Genomic DNA, 23,631 nt, shown 5'->3' with positions numbered 1-23,631 from the left:
CCATAGTACTACGTTTCTACAGATTTTTAGAGGGAAGAAAATTATTTGCTTATTTTAGCACATACATTCAGCAGATGTAATCCAACCTAAATGCATTTTTTTTTAATGAAAAGGAAAAAAAAGGTGAGCGTACCAACTTTTTAACTTTGTAAAAAGATTCAACCATGATTTGACTCTTAATTGGAAAGAATTCTAAAATCCAAAGCTAAGAAACGAATGCGTGTCTTCTAACTTGTCTACTCCACTCTACCCTTTTCTTTCCACCTGAGGCAAAAGAAAATGACTTAAAAGTGACAGTTTTGCCTTAGATTGCAGATATAATTCAGTATTAATTTCATGTCATGCTAAGTGAGATATACTTAGGAGATACACTTTATCTGTTAATACTTTTTTTTAATAAAAAAATTTTTTTTAATGTTTATTTTTGAGAGAGAGAGAGAGAGAGAGCATGAATGGGGAGGGGCAGAGAGGGAGACAAAGAATCTGAAACAGGCTCCAGGCTCTAGGCTCTGAGCTGTCAGTACAGAGCCTGACAGGGGGCTCGAACTCACAGACAGTGTGATCATGACCTGAGCTGAAGTTGGATGTTCAACCGACTGAGCCACCCAGGCGCCCCTATCTGTTAATACTTCTAAAAGCAAAGATCATGAAACTAAAGAGACTTGATGCAGTTATTTTGCTCTCTGACTTCCTGAGTGTTAAGCTTCTTTTCTTTTTAACTTTTTATTTTGACATAATTTAATACTTAAGGAAAAGTGCTATTGCAAGAAAAGTGCAAAGAATTCCATGTAATTTTCACCCAGGTTCCCCACATGTCAATATTTTAACACATTGCTTTATTCTTTCCTCTCTATAAATACATGCATTTATTATTATGAACAGTTCAGAAAACAGGTTGTAACCGTGCTGTTCCTTAAATGCTTTAACATATGTTACCTGACCACAGAAACATTACCTAAGTGACCACAGTGCAGTGATGAAAATCAGGAAATTAAGTGATGTAGTACTGTTATCTACCCTACAACTCAGTTTTCTTTTATTCTTTAATAATTTCTTAAGTGTTCTATAATTGGCAAAGGGAGTCAAGAGGAAAGATCTAAATTAATTGTGTTAATATTTTGGTCTGGTATGATTTTTCTAGAAAAATTTTTGATGGTCTCCATTTTACTGTATTTCATACCTCAGTAAGAATGTGTAAGTAACAAAAATCAGAGTGTAGCATCTAGATTAAGTGTGAAGCATCTGAGGGGCGCCTGGGTGGCTCAGTCGGTTAAGCATCTGACTTTAGCTCAGGTCATGATCTCACAGTTAGTGGGTTCAAGCTCTGCATCAGGCTCTGTGCTGACAGCTTATAGCCTGAAGCATGCTTTGTATTCTGTGTATCTCTCTCTCTCTCTCTCTCTCTCTCTCTCTCTCTCTCTCTCTCTGCCCTTCCCCTGCTTGTGTCTCTCTCTTAAAAATGAATAAACACTAAAAAATAAAAATTTAAAAAAGTGTGAAGCATCTGAAACCTTTATTTACAATATGAGGGAGGAGTTAAAAATCTTTTGAGATTTCCTTTGATTTTTGTCTTTTTCAACGTGGAAAGTTTAAATTGTGGATTATGGTGTATTTTCTTTTGATAGATGCTTTTATTCTGTGCCCTTTTGTTACTCCTGTGCTATTTAAGACCTTTAAAATTAAAGCTTATTAAAATTAGATTATTTCGTATCTTTTCTTCAAGCGATTTATAGGCTTTTCCCATTTCAAAGATTCACATTCTGAGAATATATATGTTTACAGTTCTGGTTCTTAGTGAATGAACTTAGTTTTCCTAATGAGTGTCATTTGTTCCAACTTTCCGGTCTTTTCAGTGTATAGAATATGATTTTCATTCCCCTTCTTTCCTAGTGTTAATTGAATTTCTGTACATCTTTTGATTTGATTGTCAGTACATTGGAAAAGGGAAGTCTTTATTTTTTTCAGTATTTTTAAAATATAATTTATAAGTGAGTGTCCCTGGATTGTTTTCTCATTTTCATTTTTTTTTACATTTCCTATGAGTGTTTGTCACTTGTTCTTCCAGATCCAAGATGACAAACCATCACCAGAAAATGTAATCATTTTGTCAAGTCTGAATTTTGTCCAAATATCTGTATTTTGAACATTTTATCATTTAAGGAGAAATTATTCATTTGCAGCAATAACATTTTGTAAGCGTTTCAGAACAACTTAGCACACACTATGAAATATCTTTCATATTTAAGCTGCTTCTGTCTAGGAGTATAGTATAAATTTGAAGAGCTCATTAAACAGTTCAGTATTGTCTTTTGCATCAAATCAGAGACAAAAAGCAGTTGTTTCATAGCAAAAGGGTGTGGTTGGTTTTATATTTCCTGTTTTAATTTCACATCTTTAAAACCAACCATTCACTTCATCAACTCAGATTTCTTTATTTGTTTTTTGTCGTCGCCCCGCCCCTGAGAAAATATCTTAACTAATTCATTTTGACAAGGGTCAGAAAGTATCAGATAGATACTCTTTAGAGCAGTACTGTTTTTAAAACTACAGAATCCCTTTGTGGCTAAACTAGTTGATTTTCCTTATAATTGTGATGTTATTTTTTTAAGATGATATTTTATCATGTGAAAACTTTATTCTAGTTAGAATAATAGAAAGTAAAACAGATCTAGTAAACATGATATAAATCCTTATTTAAAAATTTTAATATTTATTTATTAAAGAGAGCGAGCACGCGAGAGCCAGTGGGGGAGGGGTAGAGAAAGAGGGAGACACAGAATCTGAAGCAGGCTCCAGGCCCTGAGCTGTCAGCACAGAGCCCAGCCTGGGGCTTGAACTCACAAACCTTGAGATCATGACCTGAGTCGAAATCAGATGCTTAACTGACTGAGCCACCCAGGTGCCCCAGCTAAATCCTTATTTTAAAATAAACTTACTTTTCCAGATTGCCTACTAACGGTTGCTTTCACTTCAGAATATAAGTTTTGATAAACACAGGGTGCTTTTGAGAAAAGGAAAATGTTAGATTCAGTTAAAAAAAAAAAAGTACTGTTTTATTTAGAATAATACAATCTATAGAAACGTAAATTTCACACGTCCTGAATATGTGTGATTGAGAATATGGATAGTTTTAAAAACACTAACACAGCAGTCTGATCAGTCCATAGTTTGGCTTACATGTGGCATAATTAGTATGTGTTTCATTGTCCTGTAATCTGTTTAGAGGATTGTGATTTGTATAGATTTGATGGCCGTGGTTTAGGAGGTAGGTGGGTTGTTTTATAATTCATAGTAAAAAAATATGTTTTCCATGTTGTAAAGTTATTTTTCCTTCTGTGGAGTCCAATAGTAATTAAGAATCAGATTTTATTTAATAAATGCTTAATGAGTTTTCAATTAGGCCCTTGAATGTTTTTATAATGTGTATAGTATTGTTATACTAATACCTTTACAGTGTTCTCAATACTGCTAATTAGACTCAGATTTTTTACTTGAAATTGTATTTTGTTGCATTTATTATATTTAGGATCTCGAATAGATTTAGAAAGAGAATGAAGACACATTAAATTTGTATTTGAGGTGTATTCTACAAACTAGGGACTAAATAAGACTTATATCTGGTTATGAAATCTGCTTTGATCTTGTAGCAATTTTTGAGAAACTAGAATTAAAGCAGTGTTCTTACATCTTCTCCTGAACTTGGCACTATGCCACAAAAAGACTAATGTCTGTAGTGAAAAAAAAAAAAAAGTTATTACGTAATTTGGGTTCTTCAGTTTAAATAATAACTTTCATGTTATCTCCTATTTTCCTTTCCTTCCACATTTTTCAGTCTGTGTATTCAGGAAGATTATGACTTCATATCTGTCCTTTCTCATCTTTATTGTTTTTGACATTACCTTTCATGAAATTATCTGTAAGGTAATATCTAATAAAGTCAAATGTTATGGTACGTACAAGTATAATAAGAATGAGCAGGGAAAGGTCAGCAAAGGCTTCATAGAGGAGATGGAACTGGTTTGAAAGAATGCGTAGAATTGTGATAGGTTGAAGTGCATGTTAGAGGATAGAACTTTGTGTGTGTGTGTGTGTGTGTGCGCGCGCGCGTGTGTGTGTGTGTGTAGGAAGTATTTACACTTTCCTGAAGAATAGCTGAGGACAAAATATGGAAGAAATAAACTTTAGTGAATATTGATACATAGGGAAACTCCTTTGACTTGAAAATCAGGGAGATTGTTGTCATGGAGCATTAACAGATAAATAAGATTGGATAGGAAAAATAGGAACAGATCATGAAGCACATGCAAGATGAAGGACAAGATTTTAGTTAGCTTTGATCCAAAGAATGTTGAAGTGCCACTTGTGGTTTCTGAGTAAGGGGTGATAATTGTGATAATTTTAGAAAATTCATTTGGCTATGGTACGCAAATTTGATTAAAGATAAATGGAGCTGGGAGGTAGGAAAACTAATTAGGAAATCTATGGCAGTAATTGATAAGAGTGAAAGCTTTTATTAGAATAAAGTCAACAGAAAGAGGAGATTAATCTGAAGAATAATAAAGGAGAATTCTTTTTAAAAACAGCCACCCCCCCCCATTTTAAAAGTTGAAGAAGAATTGTTAAAATGTAGTGTAGAAGTTTAGATCAGAAACCAGACCAATGGTGGCGACACTCATAAATGGGAAAGTTACAAAGGAGAGCTATTTTGTGAGTAAGAATAACTAACTTTTTTTTTAAATTATTAAACCTTTTTTTTATTAAATCTTTTTTTGTTTGTTTGTTGTGTTTTTTACTTTACAGAGTGTGTGGGGAGGGGCAGAGGGAAAATGAGAGAATCCCAAGCAGTCTCCATGCATGCCCTGGGCATGGAGCCCTGGGGCTTGATCCCACAACCCTGGGATCAGGACCCTAGCCGAAATCAAGAGTCAGACGCTCAACTGACTGAGCCACCCAGGTGCCCCTGGATAACATTTTTTTTTTTCATGTTGAATTTAATTGATGGTTAGACATCCATTTGGCAGTTTTTCATTTATTAGAGAATTTGTACTCACTTCAGTGTCACAGAGAAAATCCTCATCTAAATCTCCATGGTAATTATTTTAGAAAATTGAGACTATTTGACATATTGCATACCTCCATCCAGGAGTAGAGATACTTTCTAAGAAGTTAGGGATTACTGTTAAGCCAATAAATGTGTAAGATTTCACCAATTTACATTAAGTGTTAATACCTCACTGCGTAGCATTCTGTTAGGGAGGGATACACAGATGAATGATAACTCCTGTAGAGTTACTGATACTCTTTTTAAAAATTTTTTAAAAATGTTTATTCATTTTTGAGAGAGAGTGTGACAGAGATGAGAGAGAAAATGAGCAGGGCAGGGGCAGAGAGAGAGGGAGACACAGAATCTTAAGCAAGCTCCAGGCTCCGAGCTGTCAGCACAGAGCCCGACTTGGGGCTCGAACTTAGCAACTATGAGATCATGACCTGAGCCAAAGTCAGAGCCTTAACTGACTGAGCCGCCCAGGTGCCCTTAGAGTTACTAATATTTTAATACCCATAGTGAAATTTAATAATTATACAGCTGTCCAGTCCATTAATGTAAATACAGGGTCATGATGTGTGACCTTGGGTTTGCCTGTTTTAATTGTTTTACTTGATATTAACTTATAATATTTTCTTTTGTTTTTCCAAATTATTTTTTTCTGACATTCTTGAAGCTATTTTCTTTCAAAATTATGAGAAACAGTTCTGTCATTTCTGAAATTCAGAATTAAGAAGATTCCACAGTACTGCAGATGCTTTTGAGTTTTATATATTTTGGCCTGAATTTTCCAGGCTACAGCTGAAATTCTCCCCTTAAATTTACAGCCTATGACAGTGTTGACTTTTCATACTGAGAATCTCAGCTCATGGGTAAATTAGGCTTTGCAAATTTGGGAAAATGAAACAAATTTTTGAGAAAAATTGTGGTTAATTTGTTAATGACACATTTGTGTAAATATGGTAGGAAAATATTCACATAAACACCAGGGAAAGTTAATTGTAGCACTCTTATAAAAATCATGTGTACTTATTTCTTGGTTAACTTTTTAAGATAGTTAAATTGGAAAACAGTCATGTTTTATTCTGTGATTTGTTAAACTTTAATCTTAAATACCATAATTTCCTTTTGTTTTAAGAGTACCTTCTGTGTCTTTGAGCTTACAGAACTTTGGTTGAGTGACCAAATACTCAGTTTTATACTTAGATATAAAACATAGTGAATATCTGTTTCTCTACAGAAATTGTGAATGTATTAAGTATTTAAATCTTTTTAATATTTCTGGAGGGATGGCTTGGAAAATTGAAGACATTTAATTATTTGGGATTTTTATAACTAGAACTTCTTTCAAAAAGTCTGTTTTGTTAGTAAATTAGTTTTAAAGGCTGCTAGCAAGTCAGGCAGTAGCCAATAAATGAACCTATACTGCTGACATTAATTTATAGGGTCAGCAGGACAAAACTTTATCACAAGATAGCTGATCTGGGAGATAAGCTGCCCCTTATCCCTTCACGAATGATTAGTCAGTCTAGTTCAGCCTCTATTAGAATGACTGATCATGAAGTTGTAAGAGCAAAGGAAGGTACAAAATTTAGCTACCAGGTTTATTTAAATTACAAAAGACATTAATTCCAAAATCATATCTCCTTAATATTGTGAAATTTGCTGCTGTTTTAAAATGCTGAAGATCAGCTTATATAATCTTCAGAGAAGGTGTTGGGCAAGCTCTTTGTATAATTGTCTTAGGGATTTTGGAATTTTTGGCTTTTATGTCTGCATATTTTATTTTTGTTTTTAATGTTAGATGGAGTTGTTTCTGCCGGTCAATTCAGAGTACTTTCCTGGAATCCAACTTTAGCTTACAGATCTAATAGCACGAACACAGTAGTTTAAAAAAGGAGTTTAAATAGTACATATTGGAAAAAAACTAGTCATTTTGTCATTTTGCTTGAATTTAGCTACTGATAATGTAACTACTGCTTTTTTAGGAGACAACTAAATGCCAAACATTTACCGGGAACTTTATATATATAATTTCTAAAAATATATGGAACAAATGGCCAATTTAATTATTCTAGAAAAAGGTAACAGCATTATTGTTTAACTTGGTACCAAAGATATACTTACCTAGTAATGAATTTTCTAAAATGTGCCTAAGCTAGAAATGTGTAGGAAATGAAAGTACTGCTTAAGGCATTTTTACCAAAATTGATTACAGCAGAAACTCTATAGATGTATTTGAATCACTTAGAAATCTAGGTCTGGATAGTTATAATTCTAAGTAATGAGACTGAATTCTTGCCAAAGGTTTATTGTGATATAGGATAATTCAGTATCTGATAATTTGGCCTATAGACTGCATTTCATTGTTGTTTGTGCTTTTGCTGTATAAGGGAGTTTGATGCCCCAGTTAAATGTTTTTGAATACCTCTTTTTTTTTTTTTTAAGACTTCTCGAGTAGCACATTTTTCATACAAAGTTAAATAATTTTGCATTTTTCCTTATAGTCATCTCTGCATGTAATATTTACCATTCATCATAAACTGTAAGAAAATTTGAGGTAGAATAAAGAAAATCTCTAAAATAATAAAACCAAAACAAAATACATTAAAGCATGAAAAATAGCAGTGTATTGATTTTTCCAGATCCAGATTTTTCCAGATTTCTATTTTCCTGTTTTACTTTAGGAGGTGTTTTCTTTTCTTTTTTTATGTTTGTTTATTTTTGAGAGAAAGAGCATGTGCTAGAGCAGGGTAGGGGCAGAGAGAGAGAGGGAGACAGAGGATCCAAAGTGGCTCTGCACTGACAGCAGAGAGCCTGATGCGGGGCTTGAACTCACGAAACCATGAGATAGGACCTGAGCCGGAACCAAGAGTCGGACACAACCTACTGAGCCCCCCGGGCACCCCTGTATATGTGTCCTTTTTAAAGGAAAAATTTAGGTCAGTGATCTGACTCTTTCTTAATGGTAGGAGGAGGAGGGGGCCAGTAAGCACAAACCTAATTACACATTTTAAAGGGTAAATTTTTAGAGTTTGTTATTTAAAAAAGTTGCAAATCACCTTGGACTTAGAGCTAAGACGTGAACATTAGAGTTCATAACCTCTTGTTTCAGTGGCAGTCTCCAACTTGATGCTTTCCTGTTGAATTTCATGTCATATTGCAAATATTTATTAAAGACAGAATGTTTTCAGCCAGACCATTAAAAAAAAAAAACAAAACGTAACCAGTCATTGGTAGATTTTCAGGCTTTTTGGTATTTTAAAGTGTATTTATTATTTTGAGAGAAAGAACCTGAGCGAGTGGGTGGGTAGGCATGCAAGCAGGTGTAGGGTCAGAGAGAGAGAGGAGAGAGAGAATCCCAAGCAGGCTCCTCACTGTCAGCACAGAGCCTGCTGCAGGGCTCAATCCCACAAACCATGAGATCATGACCTGGCCAAAATCGAGAGTTGGATGCTAACCAGCTAAGCCACCCAGGCGCTCCTTTATTTTTATTTTTATTTCTATTTTATTTTTATTTTTTAACGTTTTTATTTATTTTTGAGACAGAGACAGCATGAGCGGGAGAAGGGCAGAGAGAGAGGGAGACATAGAATCAGAAGCAGGCTACAGGCTCTGAGCTGTCAGCACAGAGCCTGGTGTGGGGCTCCATCTTGTGAACTTGGAGATCATGACCTGAGTTGAAGTTGGACGCTTAACTGACTAAGCCACCAGGTGCCCCGCCCCTTTATTTTTAAATGCTTATTTTATTTTAGAGAGCAAGCAGTTTGGGGAGGGGCAAAGAGAGAGGGGGACAGAATCTGAAGTGGGCTCTGCTCTGACAGCAGAGAGCCTGATGTGGAGCTAGACCTGACAAACTCTGAGATCATGACCTGAACTGAAGTCAGATGCTTAACTGAATGACTTAATTAGTGATCTTTTTAAATAAAGATTTAAAGTATACAGTGATACCAGTGAAGTAAATGGGATCAATTATTGGGCTGTGATCTTTAGGTTTGATAAAACTGAAGAAAGGAAGAGTTTTTTTTGATATATGAGCTACTGGTTTCCTTGGTCCATTGTGTCCACACAAAGGAGAATTCGTTCTAGAAGTATGAAAAGAACCTTGTTGTAAGATCCCATTGTGTAGACCTTAAGATTTCAAAAAAAGGAAATGCAATAATAAATAATACTAGTATTCTTAAGTTGCTTGATGAACTATCTTAGGTTATCTGAGTATTTACTGTGATTACTGTATGCCCCAGTGATGGGTCATTATGGAAAGTAGAAATACAGCTTAAAATAATTCTTTCAGGGGCACCTAGGGAGCTCAGGTAGTTAAATGTTCGTCTTTAGCTCAGGTCATGATCTCGCAGTTCATGGGTTCAAGCCCTGCATCGGGCTCTGTGCTGACAGCTTGGAGCCTGGAACCTGCTTCAGATTTTGTGTCTCCCTCTCTCTTTGCCCCTCCCCACTCACGCTCTGTCTTTCTCAAAAATAAACATTAAAAAAAATTTTTTTTAGTACTTCTTTTAGATAGATACATATGTAATGCTGAATGAACAATATAGCTTGCTGTATGTAAGTAAATATATGTATATATAGAGAGATGGAGAAATGTAGTAATATGTTTAATTAGAAATGGTTAAAAGTAGTTAATACTGCCCAGGCACTTCCTTTTACATGCCCCTAAATTTGTCAAAAGCTAATCAGCAATGTCTCTGCAAAAAGACTATATGTAATAATGCAAAATAATTTGTTACTATGTTAAAAATGATTTACTGGGCTTTTATTCAAGATTTGTGTTAATGAGTGTGTAATTGTGAGTGGGAGGAATTGTGGCATTTTGTTCTAACTTGTCTTACAAACAAATTACGAGATTAAAAGAAAAATACGCCCTTAAACAGGCTAAGCATGCTTTGAGAAAATATTGCCTAATGAAAACATAATTTATTTTATAGTTCATTGCAGCTTCTGATATTACCAATAATTGCATACTAGGTATTGGTAGGAAGGATCAGTACTATAATCAATAAGCATAATCATTGAAAGATTAAATACTACTAGCATACCTGTGTATATTTTCTGTCAGATTCACTCTAGATTGGTTGCTCACTCACAGCTTCATTTTAGTATTGTCATCATTTAGGACCCTATTTGAGTCAAACTGTATAGCTTACTTTGATATTTTAGCTTGATTTGAGAAATAATAAAATAAGACATTCTAAATAGAGATGAATTTTATTTTTGCAGTAGTGTATATTTAGGAGAAGTTGACTTGTATCTTACAATTATTTTCAGTAGTATTGGTGATGACCGACAAATTTCATTACACCTGTGATGCTTGTAGTGTATTAAGTTGATATCATCATTTTTCATAGGAACTTTTCAGAATTAATAATTAGCTTGAGTTTTTATGATGTTTCTCTTTTGAATTTTATCATGAATTTTAAATGTGTTTTGATATGTTGAGTTGTTTTGTATTACAATGACATGTACTTTTCCTCCTCTTGCATTTTCAGATTAAAATTTTGCTTTCAAAGCATGTATGAAATAATGAGAATTATTGCTTATACTGTAATTGTTGGAGCAAAATATTTATAAAATAGTATAGTTATTCTAATTATGGCAGTTTGATTTTAATTGATCAAAGTAACAAATTTAAAGTTCCATAGTTAGTTAATATAGAGTAGTTGTTTTTAGAAGTATGGTAAATAAAAGGAAAGTTAAAATAAAAAATTATAGTCAAAGCTTGAAAACTGGAAGGCATTCTGAACATCACATGGATTAACCTTTTATGGAAAGGAAGCTGACATTGTTGGTTGTAGAACTGCCCTTTTCCTAGAACATTGCTGTTCCTGGAGTAATCTGAGCAATGTAAGGCTTCATTTCGATAAACTTACAAACTTGATTGCAGACTAGAAACCATTTACATTTGAATGCTTACATTAATTTTTATCAGGGACTAGAATACCTAGCACTTCTAAGCAAATATGATCCAAAGCAAAAGGACTTAAGCTGTAATGTTTAAAAAATAGTATAGTTATAATTGTACAAAAGTGAAAAGTGATTTAAATAGACAAAGCCTTTGTGCCCCCACGTCCCATCCTGGAATAATATACCTAGTGCATATTTGATTTGTGGAAGATTATGTTGCAGTTTATAAATATGCAAATAAACATTTGTTTATTACTACTCAGTAATAGGATTTTTTGAGTGGAAGAAATAGGAGGGAAGTGGGAAAATAAAAATTAATTATATTAATATTGTAACTGTTAAGTGCTTACATTTCCCCCACAATATTGTCTTGTACTGTATGATTTTTCAGCATTTAAGAAGCGGTTTTGTTCTTTATAGCTGAACCAATAACGTTTCCATCTGGAGGAGGCAAGTCATTTATTATGGGTTCTGATGATGTTTTGTTAAGTGTACTGGGCCTTGGAGACCTTGCAGACTTGACGGTAACAAATGATGCAGACTATAGTTATGATGTAAGTGCAGTTTTATTTTTAATTTTTTAATGATTTAATAGAAGGCTCCTTATTTTTTTTGGAAACACTTATAAAACAGAATTAATGTCAAGGTGCATGGAAAAGATAAGTTTAAGTGTGTCAGTATGTTGATTTGAAGTGACGTAGTTTTTCTTTTGTAACTACTTGCCTTGTGGTGTTTAAATTTTTCTTAGGTATTGTGATGGATTAGCTAGAAGTTTGGGGTGATTGATTACCTTATAATATTGGTTGATAAGTATCTATCTTGAGTAGTCAACTCTCAATTATCTACTCAAATTAAGCCATATTATGGTGTTAACAAGAGAAAAATAGGTAACCTGAATCACTTGCCTTCAGGATACTTCTTAAAAATTATGTTTTATTTTTAAACTTTTATTTTTTTAAGGATAATGTTAAAGTTAGCTTGCCATTTCCTGAACACTTACTTAGTCCTTCATTTGAGGGATGGGGAAAGGATGGAGATTGGATGGGAAGGATAGTGTTTAGAGGTGAAACTAGTCTTGAACTAAATTTTTTATAGACAATAAACACTCAATTGAGAGTTAACTATACTTGTTTAGATTTTGTATGAATGAATTTGCAGTTTTTCAGCAAATTAAATTTTTCCCTTTTATAACAAACTCCTTTTTTCTACATGTTATACTTATGTTTTACCCATATTAGCATGCTTTTAGAGACATCAGCCTTGGTGGGCTGGATTATTATTCTCATTTATATTTTCAAAGTATATAAGCAACTAAATTCTAGTAAACTTTTGACTACTTTAGAAGTGGTTTCACAGCCTATCTTTACAGATGGAGAAATGAAGGTAAAAAGATTAACCTCGTACCAATATCAACAATGATAATAAAGATAAGATGACAATATTCTTTAAGTGTCTTTAGTTCAGGCTTTTGGAAAGTATCTTAATCTGCTGCCTTTAAAAATTTCACATGCTAATTTTCCAAATGACAACTGTATTTAATACTGTTCTCTTGGATTTTTGGTAGTAATTTATATAATTTTTATTGTTTCCATGTAAAACATTGCAGCATGGTTATTTTTTTGTTCTCATCTCATATTTAATAGGACCTTTGGGTTTAGCCTGATGATTAGGTAAAACAGATTAAGAAACTCTTCATTTGATATAGGTATTTGAAAGCTAATTGAAGTTATTCTTCTTAGTATCATTTGTTAAATGATAAAGATTGGTTATCAAGTTTTTAAGGTACATTAAATTTCCACATTTTATCAAAGCAGTTTAATATGTATATTTTAAACACGCCAAAACACACGAAACTCCACATGCCTATGAATTTACTACTTTTACCACTTAATATTGGACTCTTTCTTTGTAGTTGCCTGCCAATAAAGATGCCTTTCGAAAGACATGGAATCCCAAGTATACACTACGTAGCCATTTCGATGGAGTACGGGCATTAGCTTTTCATCCTGTAGAACCTGTGCTGGTTACTGCCTCTGAGGACCATACTCTGAAACTTTGGAACTTGCAAAAAACAGTTCCTGCCAAAAAGCAAGTATTTTCATATTAGCCTGTCTTTTTTTTTTTTTCTTCCAAATTTGCTAATAATTATGAGCAACTATTTTTCTTTGTCATCCTATTTATGCATTCATTTGATCTTACCTAATGATTCCTGAATGTCAGCCAGTGATTTGAAGTTATTTAATTACCTTCTCCTCCCCCACCCTTGTGTTCTCCTCTTTTAGGAGTGCCTCTTTAGATGTAGAGCCTATCTACACATTTAGGGCCCACATGTAAGTTTTATTAAATTTGTATTTAAATTAACAGCCATAGTTATTGTTCACTATTTTTTATCAATCTTCAAACCTTGTAATTTTCTCATAATGTTTGCTTTTTATTAGAAAATATATTAGTTGAGTAATATTTTGATTAATAATTGTATTAGTGAGAATATAATCAGTGCTATTCAAGTTTACATGTTTATTTTAAACAGTTTTTAGATATCATGTAAATTTAGAGGTTGGGGGAGTATGGATTTGAATTTCTTCTTAGGCTTCATAAGTAATTTTTTCCTTCTTTTCCTTTAATAGTGGTCCTGTTCTATCACTAGCTATTAGTTCTAATGGAGAACAGTGTTTTAGTGGTGGTATAGATGCAACCATCCAGTGGTGGAATATGCCTAGCCCTAACGTTGATCCATATGATACATATGGTAAGTAAAAGACTTAAAACATTTTTTAAGTGAATGGAGCTGACAAAATATTATTATAAGATTGTTTAAACATGTATCGGTCTCCTCTTTTAGCTTTCATTTAATATGCTTTGTTAAAGAGAAAAATTAAGAAATATTGTGCCACGGAATATTTAAGCCTGTGAATTGGTACTTTATTGTGTCTGAAAATAAAAAACTATGTTATTTAAAACGTCAATTTTAGTACTAGCTAACAAAAAGGAAGAGAATAAAATTTAATAAAAAGAATAATATATTAAACTATTTTAATCTATTAAAAAATAGTTTATGTAGTTCAAAACTATTGGCAGAAGACAATAGAAACTAATAGGCACAGTCGTGTAAATCAGGACAATTTTTTAGAGGACAAAAAATTTCTTAATTAAAAAACCTTTTACTCATAAATGTCACTTTAGAATATGTCCCACAGAAATACCTGTATATGTATTCAAATATATTTATAAGGGCAGTGTTTGCAATTACAAAAAAAATAAAATTAAATGAATATTTGTTTGAGAATGGCTAAATAAACAATGGTCTACTTAATGTTTGGTTCATTCAAAAAGAATTCAAGAGCTCCTTGGTCTTTTTATTTAACATACACTTGGTGCCTTAATTTGCCAAGTAGAGTGTTAAGTACTACATCAAGAAATAAGAATTAGTCCAATGGAAAAGACAGACATTAAATAAATAAATAAGGGGGTGGAGTCTGTGGTTAAAAATTATGGTAAGTGGTATGAAGATACAGTACTATGAAAGAGTGACAGAATCTTGAGATGTAGTCCAAAATAGTGACATTTAAGCCAAGGAGAATAGCTTAGGGGTGGGAGAAGTGGAGAAAAGAATACTGATGTAAAGTTCTAATGTAGTGCTCTAGTAGAGTAGGTGAGAGATGATGTTTCCAAGATCATAGTGGCGATAAACCAGCTGGTAGCAAAGCAGTTGGTGAAAAATGAATTTATGATATTTTGGGGAGGTAAGGTAGAATAAGCAGAATCTACTGAAAAATTGGATTGAGTAGAGAAATTGATGGATAAGTGATTCTTGATTTTGTTACTTTTTAAAACAGCTTTATTGACATTCACATGATAAAATTCACCCTTGTTAAGTATACAGTTCAGTGGTTTTTACTATATTCACAGGGTTATGCGGCCATTACCACTATCTAATTCAGAACATTTTTACCACCACTCTGTATTTTTTGACATGAGCAATTGAGTATATAATGGTAACATATTGAAATGGGGGCGGAACAGTTGTAAGAAGATTAAAGATGGTGAGTTCGGTTTTTAGGCATGTTAAGAAATGGCATATCAAGTAATTAATATCAAGATATGAGAATGGATTGTATCATACAGGGAGAGCATGTTGTGTAGGGCATGAAGAGAAGGCAAAGTCCTGAGCAACTCTGACATTGGGAGAGTGACTAGAGCAAGAGAACCAACAAAGGAAACTGAGGAAGGAAGAGGTGCAGGACAATGGGATCTTGGAAGCATACCAGAAGAAAAAGCCATTTTGAGAAGAAGGAAGCGTTCTGCACTTTGAAATGTTGCTGAGAAGTATAATAATAAGAGGATAGAAAGGTTCCTTTTTATAAGTGTCAAATAGGTCACCCAGGTTTTAGCTGGCTGGAGGTTGGATACTGGGATTAAGACCAGAAGGTAAAGGGACCTCTGGGCAACTTTTCTGGGCACACTCTGAATGAAAAGCAGTGTGATGAGAGTAACAAAGAAATCTTCAAAGAAAGAAAAATTTTTTAAACTTGCTAGAAGAGAATTCATCATTGGTGATTTTAGCAAGAATTGTTTTGGTGTAGTGATGGTATCAGAAACCAGATTAGACTGATTGAGAGAGTGAATGAGAGATAAAAAGCATAATTATTTAATATGCCTTTCTGTTGGTCTCTTGGAATGGTGATGTAAGGTTAAGGTTTTTCTTTAAGTCAGGGGATTCTGGAGCATATTTGTTTGCTGTGGTAATGATCCCAAGGAGAAGGAGAATTATTGTATAGTAGGGAAACTGTCATCATGAAAGCAACTTAGTGAGTTGAATGGAATCCAGAATATACGTGATAGAATTAGCCTTTGATAAGAAGGAGAACAATTCCTGGGGTGCCTGGGTGGCTCAATCCAACTTCAGTTTAGGTCATAATCTCACAATTCCTGAGTGCGCTGACAGCAGAGAGCCCACTTTGGATCCTCTGTCACCCTCTCTCTCTTCCCCCTCCCTTCTCTCTTTCTCTTTCAAGAATAAACAAACATTTTTTTAAAAAGAAAATTCCTTACTTCCTATATGGAAGCAAGGAGAAGATGGCTTTAGACACTAGTAGATTGGGTGGTGGAAAGATGGGGGAGAGGTTCTTCAGTGTTCTATTTTCTCAGTGAAGTAGATAATCATTCATGAGGAAGGGAGGTTGGGAACTATGAGAATTCTGGAGATAATAAGAAATAGCCGTGGAGGGGTTCCTGAGTGGCTCAGTCAGTTAAGCGTCTGACTTTTGGGTTTGGCTCAGGTCATGATCTCATGGTTCATGGGTTTGAGCCCCTCATCCAGCTCTGTGCTGACAGTGCGCAGCCTGCTTAGGATTCTCTGTCGCCCTCTGTCTGCAGATAGGAAATGTCTCCCCTGTTTGCGCTCTTGCTCTCTCTCTCTCTCAAAATAAACATTAAAAAATTTCTTTTTTAAAATAGCCGTGGAAAGTGGAAGTTTACTAGAGATACAGGATTGTAGGACAGATTGTGTACAGTGTTATTTTCAGCTACCATGTCCATCAAATGGTGATAAAATGTAGTATGTCCATACCGTGGATATTTCTCAGCATTAAAAAGAAAGTACTGACATGCTACAGCATGAATGAACCTTGGGAACATTATGCTAAGTGTAAGAAGCCAGTCACAAAAGGCTGTTTGTATGAAATGTCCGTAATAAACAAACTTCTAGAAACAAAGTAGATTAGTGGTTACATAGGGCTGTGGAAAAGCAGGGAGAATTGGGATGGGGAAGGCATGGCTAATGAGTGATGAAAGGGTCCTAAAATTGAGGTGCTGATGATTGAATAACTCTGTGAAGATACTAAAAACCACTGAATTGTACACTTTAAATTGGTGAATTATATGGTATGGGAATTATATCTCATTAAAGCTGTTTGTTAAAAAGTGTATGTTCTTCATAAGCTAGAGTATATTATGCTAAGCAAAATAAGTCAGAAAGATAAATACCATATGATTTCACCATGTGGAATTTAAGAAACAAAACAGATGAACATAGGGGAAGGGCGGGGGGGAAAGAAAGGAAACCAAATCTGAAAATAGACTCTTAACTGTAGAGAACAAATAGGGTTGATGGAGGGCAGGTAGGCATTAAGGAGGGCCCTTGTTCTGCTCCTGAAACTAATATTACACTGTAATTAAATTAATTAAATAATTAAATAAACTCAAGACAAAATAAAAGCATAGAAAATTGCAAAAATACAGGAGAGTATTGTGGGGGAGATAAAAATAACCCATAATTCCACAACTTAGTGATGACCATTGTATACACTTTGGTTATCTTCTTAGGGCCATTATATGTAGTCTTTTATACATAATTATATGGTAAGTTATCTTTATCCAAAACATTTCTTTCCAACTGTTTTAAGCTAATTTTTGTTTGTTTGTTGTTTCTTCCCAGAGCCAAATGTTCTAGCTGGCACTTTAGTTGCACATACAGATGCTGTCTGGGGTCTTGCTTATAGTGGCATAAAAAATCAATTACTGTCTTGTTCAGCAGATGGCACTATTAGGTTATGGAATCCACAAGAAAAATTGCCATGTATTTGCACTTACAATGGAGACAAGGGTGAGTATATTTTGCCCTATAAAAAAGTTACCTTTTTAATAATTTGGAAGATACAAACAACAAAGCAATTGATTTACTATTTCTTTGCTACTCCAAGAGATGTATTGAAAGAATTTTATAAAGCTTGTGATACTCTTTTTACTCCTAGTCATTTCTTATAAACAAGAAAGGTGCTTTACAAGTACATCCTATAGCTTGGTGCCTTTTGACCTTTTCAGGACATCTCCTATTTAAAAAATAAAACTCTTTGTAATAGTGCAGTAGACAAATGAGGCCGCTTATAGGAACAACTTGAAACCCTCCACCAATTCCAGGTGGCTGCCCACAAAGACTAAAGGGATCCCAGTCTTAAGCATAGCTGATACCATGTTATGAGCACATTGGTTGAGAAGTCTAATAATCATTGAAATAGTAACCTTAAGTGGGAAGTACAAACTGAGTTAGTTACTTGTACAGTTTCAAATATTTTCCTGTCAGTAAAGCTTTAGGCAGTTTGCTTTGCGATAACGTTTATTTATGTACATATGTTTATGTATTAGCATTACTCATATTTGAGTCACTTTAAAGTTATTTTTAAAAATCAGACCTTTAAAACTATGTTGTATTTTAGATGAATCATATATGCTTAATTTTGTTAAGTCTCTTCAATACATTAGTGATTCTACTAATTTTTCAGTTACCAAGCTTTTGAGGTAAAAATTGATTTAGATATTTGTTTCTTACTTCATCTGGGTAATTAATTGCTTGACTCTGGATTTCACCTAATTGTGCATTAATCTGGCCCATTGACTTCAATAAAGAGAGAAATTGCTGCTCCGGACATGGCAGGATAGTAACGCATTGGCAGATTCCAGACTCTAAGCTTTATGTTCACAGATCCAAAAATTCAATCTGTATGAGCTACATGATGAGGCTTATAGGTCTCAAACAGGTGTATTCTCCCACAACAGTGATGTGAGAATGCTAATTTATCATTTTACGGTAAAAAATAATGTTGGCAAGTCGGCCAGCAGACTCACCTTGGATTTTTTTTCTTTCTTAGCAGAAAATGCATAAGAGAATTAACTTCTGCACATATCTCCTCTTAACTTTTGAGCCCTCTGTTTTTCTTATGATGTTAAACAGAATATTATAACAACTTAAAATAATTAAGGGAAAATTACCTGTTGTATCTCACTATCCTAATATAATCACTCTCGTTTTCATTATTAATATTATTTCAAAAATACTTGAGAAAAGCAGGGATTTCTAAATTGTTTTTACTTTGTGTCTCTTTGGGGATCCTTTTCAGAGCATGGAATCCCTACATCAGTTGACTTTATAGGCTGTGATCCAGCTCATATGGTGACCTCTTTCAACACTGGTAGTACAGTAATTTATGATTTAGAAACATCACAATCATTGGTGATGCTTTCCTCACAGATAGATTCTGGTAAGTTTCCATAAGTTTCTTTGAAACCTTACAAGATTATTAAATAATAACAATAATCTTTTAATTTTCACATTTTGACTGTTTGAATTTATGATGAAAAAATAGTTTTAATGCGTTGTAGTTGTACTCATTTACATTGTTTTCTGCTGTTTTCTCAAATTATGCTTAAAAGCTTAGAGAGTATAGGGGACAAAGAGTAGAGCAACACAAATGCAAAAGGGGAGTTTATTTGTTTTATTTTATTTTAGTTTAGTTTATTTAAGTTTATTTATTTATTTTGAGAGAGAGAGCACAAGTGGAGGAACAGAGAGAGGGGGATACAGAGAGAATCCCAAGCAGGCTCCTCACCATCATCATAGAGCCCGATGTGGGGCTCGAGCTCATGAACTGTGAGATCGTGACCCGAGTCAAAATCAAGAGTTAGATGCTTAACCGACTGAGCCACCCAGGCGCCCCGAGGGAAATAATTTTTTAAAAAAATTTAAAAAAAAATTTTTATTTTTTAACGTTTATTTATTTTTGAGGCAGAGAGAGACAGAGCATGAACGGGGGAGGGGCAGAGAGAGAGGGAGACACAGAATCGGAAGCAGGCTCCAGGCTCTGAGCCATCAGCCCAGAGCCTGACGCGGGGCTCGAACTCACGGACCGTGAGATCGTGACCTGAGCTTAACCGACTGAGCCACCCAGGCGCCCCTAAAATTTTTAATGGAAATACATATAAAAGTAGAGACTATAAGCCTGAGGAATTCATTATCCAGCTCCAGTAATTACATCTGAATGGCCATTGTTTAGAAAGTGGTATGTGTTTTTTCAGTTTATTTAAATAGGGATCCAGATAAGGCCTATGCATTGTAATTGGTTGATAAGTCTCAGGTTTCTTCCTATCTGTAGGTTCTCTGTCCATCTCTTTTCTTTCCTTTGGGTTTTTTAATTGAAGAAATTGGATAGTTTGTCCTATAGAGTCTCCACGGTGTGAATTTTGCTGTTTGCATCCTTGTGGTATCATTTAAGGTGCTTTCTCTTTTCATTTCATTTCTGTAAATAGTTTATAGATCTAGAAGCTTATTCAAATTCAGGTTTAATGTTTTTATTTGTCTTCATTTTAAAGTTTTTAAAGGTTCTTGGCAAGACTATTTCATAGTAATTTGTGAACTTTTATTGGAAGTAAATATTGTCTGATTGTTTATGTTTTTCTTACATTTTCAATCTTGATTATTGCATAGGTCCATAATTCTCTTGAAAAATGATTTTCTAATACTTTCATTTCTTTTCCACTTATTAGCTAGAATCTGTCTATAAAAGGGAACACCCCTTATCAGTAATTTGGTTACCTTGGAGTTAGTGATTATAAGTGAAGGGGAAGGTCAGTTGTTGATCCCTCCACCTTTATCAGTTTTCAAAATAATGAAGTGGTTTCCTAGCATCACCTAAAGGTGATCATTGAGGGGTGCCTGGGTGGCTCAGTTGGTTTAGCATCCAACTCTTGATTTCGGTCCAGGTCATGATCTTGTGGTTCGTAAATTCGAGCCCACGTACGGCTCTGTGCTGACAGTGCAGAATCTGCTTGGGATTCTCTCTGCCTCTCCTCTGCTTGTGCTCTCTCTCTCCCTCAAAATAAATAAACTTTAAAAAAAAAAAAAGGTGTCCATTGAATCTCTTGGGGTGGTGTTTGTTTTTATTACCATCATAATCTCTGATCTCAGATATAAATTATCTGATGTGTTTTAATCTACTGCAAGTTATCTTTATCACTCCTCAGATTATTTCATCTTTGGCCAGTGAGAGCTTATTCACTTTGGCTCTTGAGTCATTTTGACCTGACTCTGCTAGTCATTGATAGCTTTCTCACTTTCTGATGTAGCAAGATGTTTAGGTCCATCTTGTTCATTTTGTGCCTCAGACTGAAATTACCCATTTCTCTAAGGAGTCATAGTTTCTTTTATTGGAAAATGGCATTTAGAGACCACAATATAGGTGCAAGGCTATTGGATTGGTTCTCATGGCTTTTGTAGCTCTTGAGTTGCTCATTGTTTTAGGCTTTTTCAGTGAACAGAGCTACAAATGCACTTTTAAGAAAGAAAAACACTGATAAACTTCATACTAATGCTTCCTATTCAAATACTTCCTGTTCAAATTTAGATTTATCTCATTGTGGGGCATCTGGGTGGCTCAGTTGGTTGAGCGGCCGACTTTGGCTCAGGTCATGATCTCAGAGTTCCTGAGTTTGAGCCCCACTTCAGGCTCCCTGCTGTCAGCCCAGAGCCCACTTCAGATCCTCTGTCCTCCTCTCTCTGCCCCTACCCTGCTCACACACACTCTTTTTTTTTTTTTTTTTTTTTTTTTTTTTTAATTTTTTTTTTTTTCAACGTTTATTTTTTATTTTTGGGACAGAGAGAGACAGAGCATGAATGGGGGAGGGGCAGAGAGAGAGGGAGACACAGAATTGGAAACAGGCTCCAGGCTCTGAGCCATCAGCCCAGAGCCCGACGCGGGGCTCGAACTCATGGACCGCGAGATCGTGACCTGGCTGAAGTCGGACGCTTAACCGACTGTGCCACCCAGGCGCCCCTCACACACACTCTTAAAAATGAATTAATATTTCATTAAAAAAAGGATTATTAATGTCATTGCTTTTTACCTCATTTTATTTATTTATTTACTTATTTATTTATTTTTAAAGTTTGTTTTGAGAGAGAATACAAGTGACAGAGGGGCAGAGGGAGAGGGAGGGAGAGAATCCCAAGCACTAATAGCACAGAGCCCAACGCTGCTCTCAGTCTCATGAACCATGACATCATGATCTGAGCTGAAATCAAGACTTGGACACCTAACCAACTAAGCCACCCAGGTGCCCCTTACCTCATTTTACTCATGCTAAACTCTTGGTTCTCAGCAAAATCATTGTAATCTCTTGTTTGATTTATTCCACAGTACAAATACAGTCATCTCAGAATAATAAAACCAGTACCACCACCAATAGTAGTTTTGTATTCATGGTATATTCCACTAGGGACAGACAGGCTAATTACTGTGCTTTAAAGTTACTTGAGGGACACCTGGGTGGCGCAGTCGGTTAGGCGTCCGACTTCAGCCAGGTCACGATCTCACGGTCCGTGAGTTCGAGCCCCGCATCAGGCTCTGGGCTGATGGCTCAGAGCCTGGAGCCTGTTTCCGATTCTGTGTCTCCCTCTCTCTCTGCCCCTCCCCCGTTCATGCTCTGTCTCTCTCTGTCCCAAAAATAAATAAACGTTGAAAAAAAAAATTTAAAAAAATAAAAAATAAAGTTACTTGAAATGGTTCTTTTTTTGTGTGTTCATACCCCAATTGGATATACAGTTACATTCTTTTTTTTTTTTTTTAATTTTTTTAATGTTTATTTATTTATGAGGGAGAGACAGAGTGCGAGCAGGGCGGGGGGAAAGAGAGGGAGGTACAGAATCTGAAGCAGGTTCCAGGCTCCAAGCTGTCAGCACAGAGCCCAATACAGGGCTTGAACCCACGAACCGTGAGATCATGATCTAAGCCAAAGTTGGACACTTAACTGACTGAGCCACCCAGGTGCCCCTACAGTTACATTCTTTTAAGTTAACTTGTGTTTTTTGTGAGTGCTTTAAAAAATAATCACTTTATTATTATTTAAACCATTTAAATGGTTTCATGGTCAAATCTCCACATTATGCTCAGAGAAGTCTTTTCATCTCTATTCTCTTTCTCCCTCTTAGGTAATGTATCTTAAGTTCAGTTAAGAGTTCTTATATATATATGTGGAATGACTGATTTAGTTTAAATCTAATAATGTTGATATTTTCCCATTAGTTTTTATTTTAACATTTATTTATTATGAGAGAGAATCCCAAGTAGGCTCCATGCTGTCAGCACAGAGCTCAACATGGGGCTTGATCTCACAAACCGTAAGATCATGACCTGAGTCAAAATCACAAGTCTAATGTTTAACCTAACTGAACCACCCACACGCCCCTCTGAATTTTGATCCTTCTCTAATTTAGTAAAAACTTTAAGAGTTTGGTTACAAAGAAAGGTATCCCTAAGAACATTGATTCCTGTTCTTGTGGTGTTTTTTGTTTTGTTTTGTTTTGTTTTGTTTTGTTTTGTTTTGTTTGTTTTTGGTGAATGTGGGTAGGATGGGCGTTGTTCCTTGCAAACATCTAATTATTACTTACACATTTTTTCATTAAATGCTTATAATTCATTTATGGGCTGTTTATTTAAAGTAATAATTACTGTGAGTCTTTTAAGATTCTAAATCATTTAGGGGTGCCTGAGTAGTTCAGTCGGTTGAGCATCCAACTCTTGATTTCAGCTCAGGTCATGATCTCATGGTTCATGGGATCAAGTCCTGCATCAGGCTCCCTGCTGACAGCATGGTGCTTATTTGGGATTTCCTGTGTTTGTCCCCCACTTGCTCTCTTTCAAACAAATAAAAGATTCTAAATCATCTGTACTGAAAATCTGCATTAAAGTACTTCTAACTTTTCCTAAACTCAGAGTTAGTACTATCCATATTATAGGACATGATAGCTTAAACATGTATTTTTAAAGAAACTTTATCTCTCTACGGCTCTGGTTTTCTCAGATTTTTATTTTATACAAATGCTTTAATTTCTAAATGATTCT

The 23,631-nt window shown here is 34.8% G+C and overlaps 1 protein-coding gene across 4 annotated transcripts in view; it reads left to right on the top strand.

Annotated features, from left to right (window-relative positions):
- The window catches only part of STRN3 (striatin 3), a 104,817-nt gene that overhangs the window by 72,827 nt on the left and 8,359 nt on the right, over window positions 1–23,631 (top strand). For 3 of the 4 annotated variants that reach the window (XM_045450612.1, XM_045450614.1, XM_045450613.1), the window contains 6 exons: window positions 11,381–11,514; window positions 12,873–13,048; window positions 13,243–13,290; window positions 13,588–13,709; window positions 17,397–17,564; window positions 18,856–18,996. In XM_045450612.1, coding sequence (XP_045306568.1) covers window positions 11,381–11,514; window positions 12,873–13,048; window positions 13,243–13,290; window positions 13,588–13,709; window positions 17,397–17,564; window positions 18,856–18,996 — 789 coding nt within the window. Of the gene's footprint in view, window positions 1–6,489; window positions 6,627–11,380; window positions 11,515–12,872; window positions 13,049–13,242; window positions 13,291–13,587; window positions 13,710–17,396; window positions 17,565–18,855; window positions 18,997–23,631 lie in introns of all 4 variants that reach the window. The other variant, XM_045450615.1, reaches the window with a different exon arrangement.

The sequence above is a fragment of the Leopardus geoffroyi genome, chromosome B3 (assembly GCF_018350155.1).
Source record: "Leopardus geoffroyi isolate Oge1 chromosome B3, O.geoffroyi_Oge1_pat1.0, whole genome shotgun sequence".
Lineage (NCBI taxonomy): Eukaryota > Metazoa > Chordata > Mammalia > Carnivora > Felidae > Leopardus > Leopardus geoffroyi.
The sequence above is the reverse complement of the archived record's forward strand: the minus strand, read 5'-3'. Positions and strand labels throughout refer to the sequence as shown.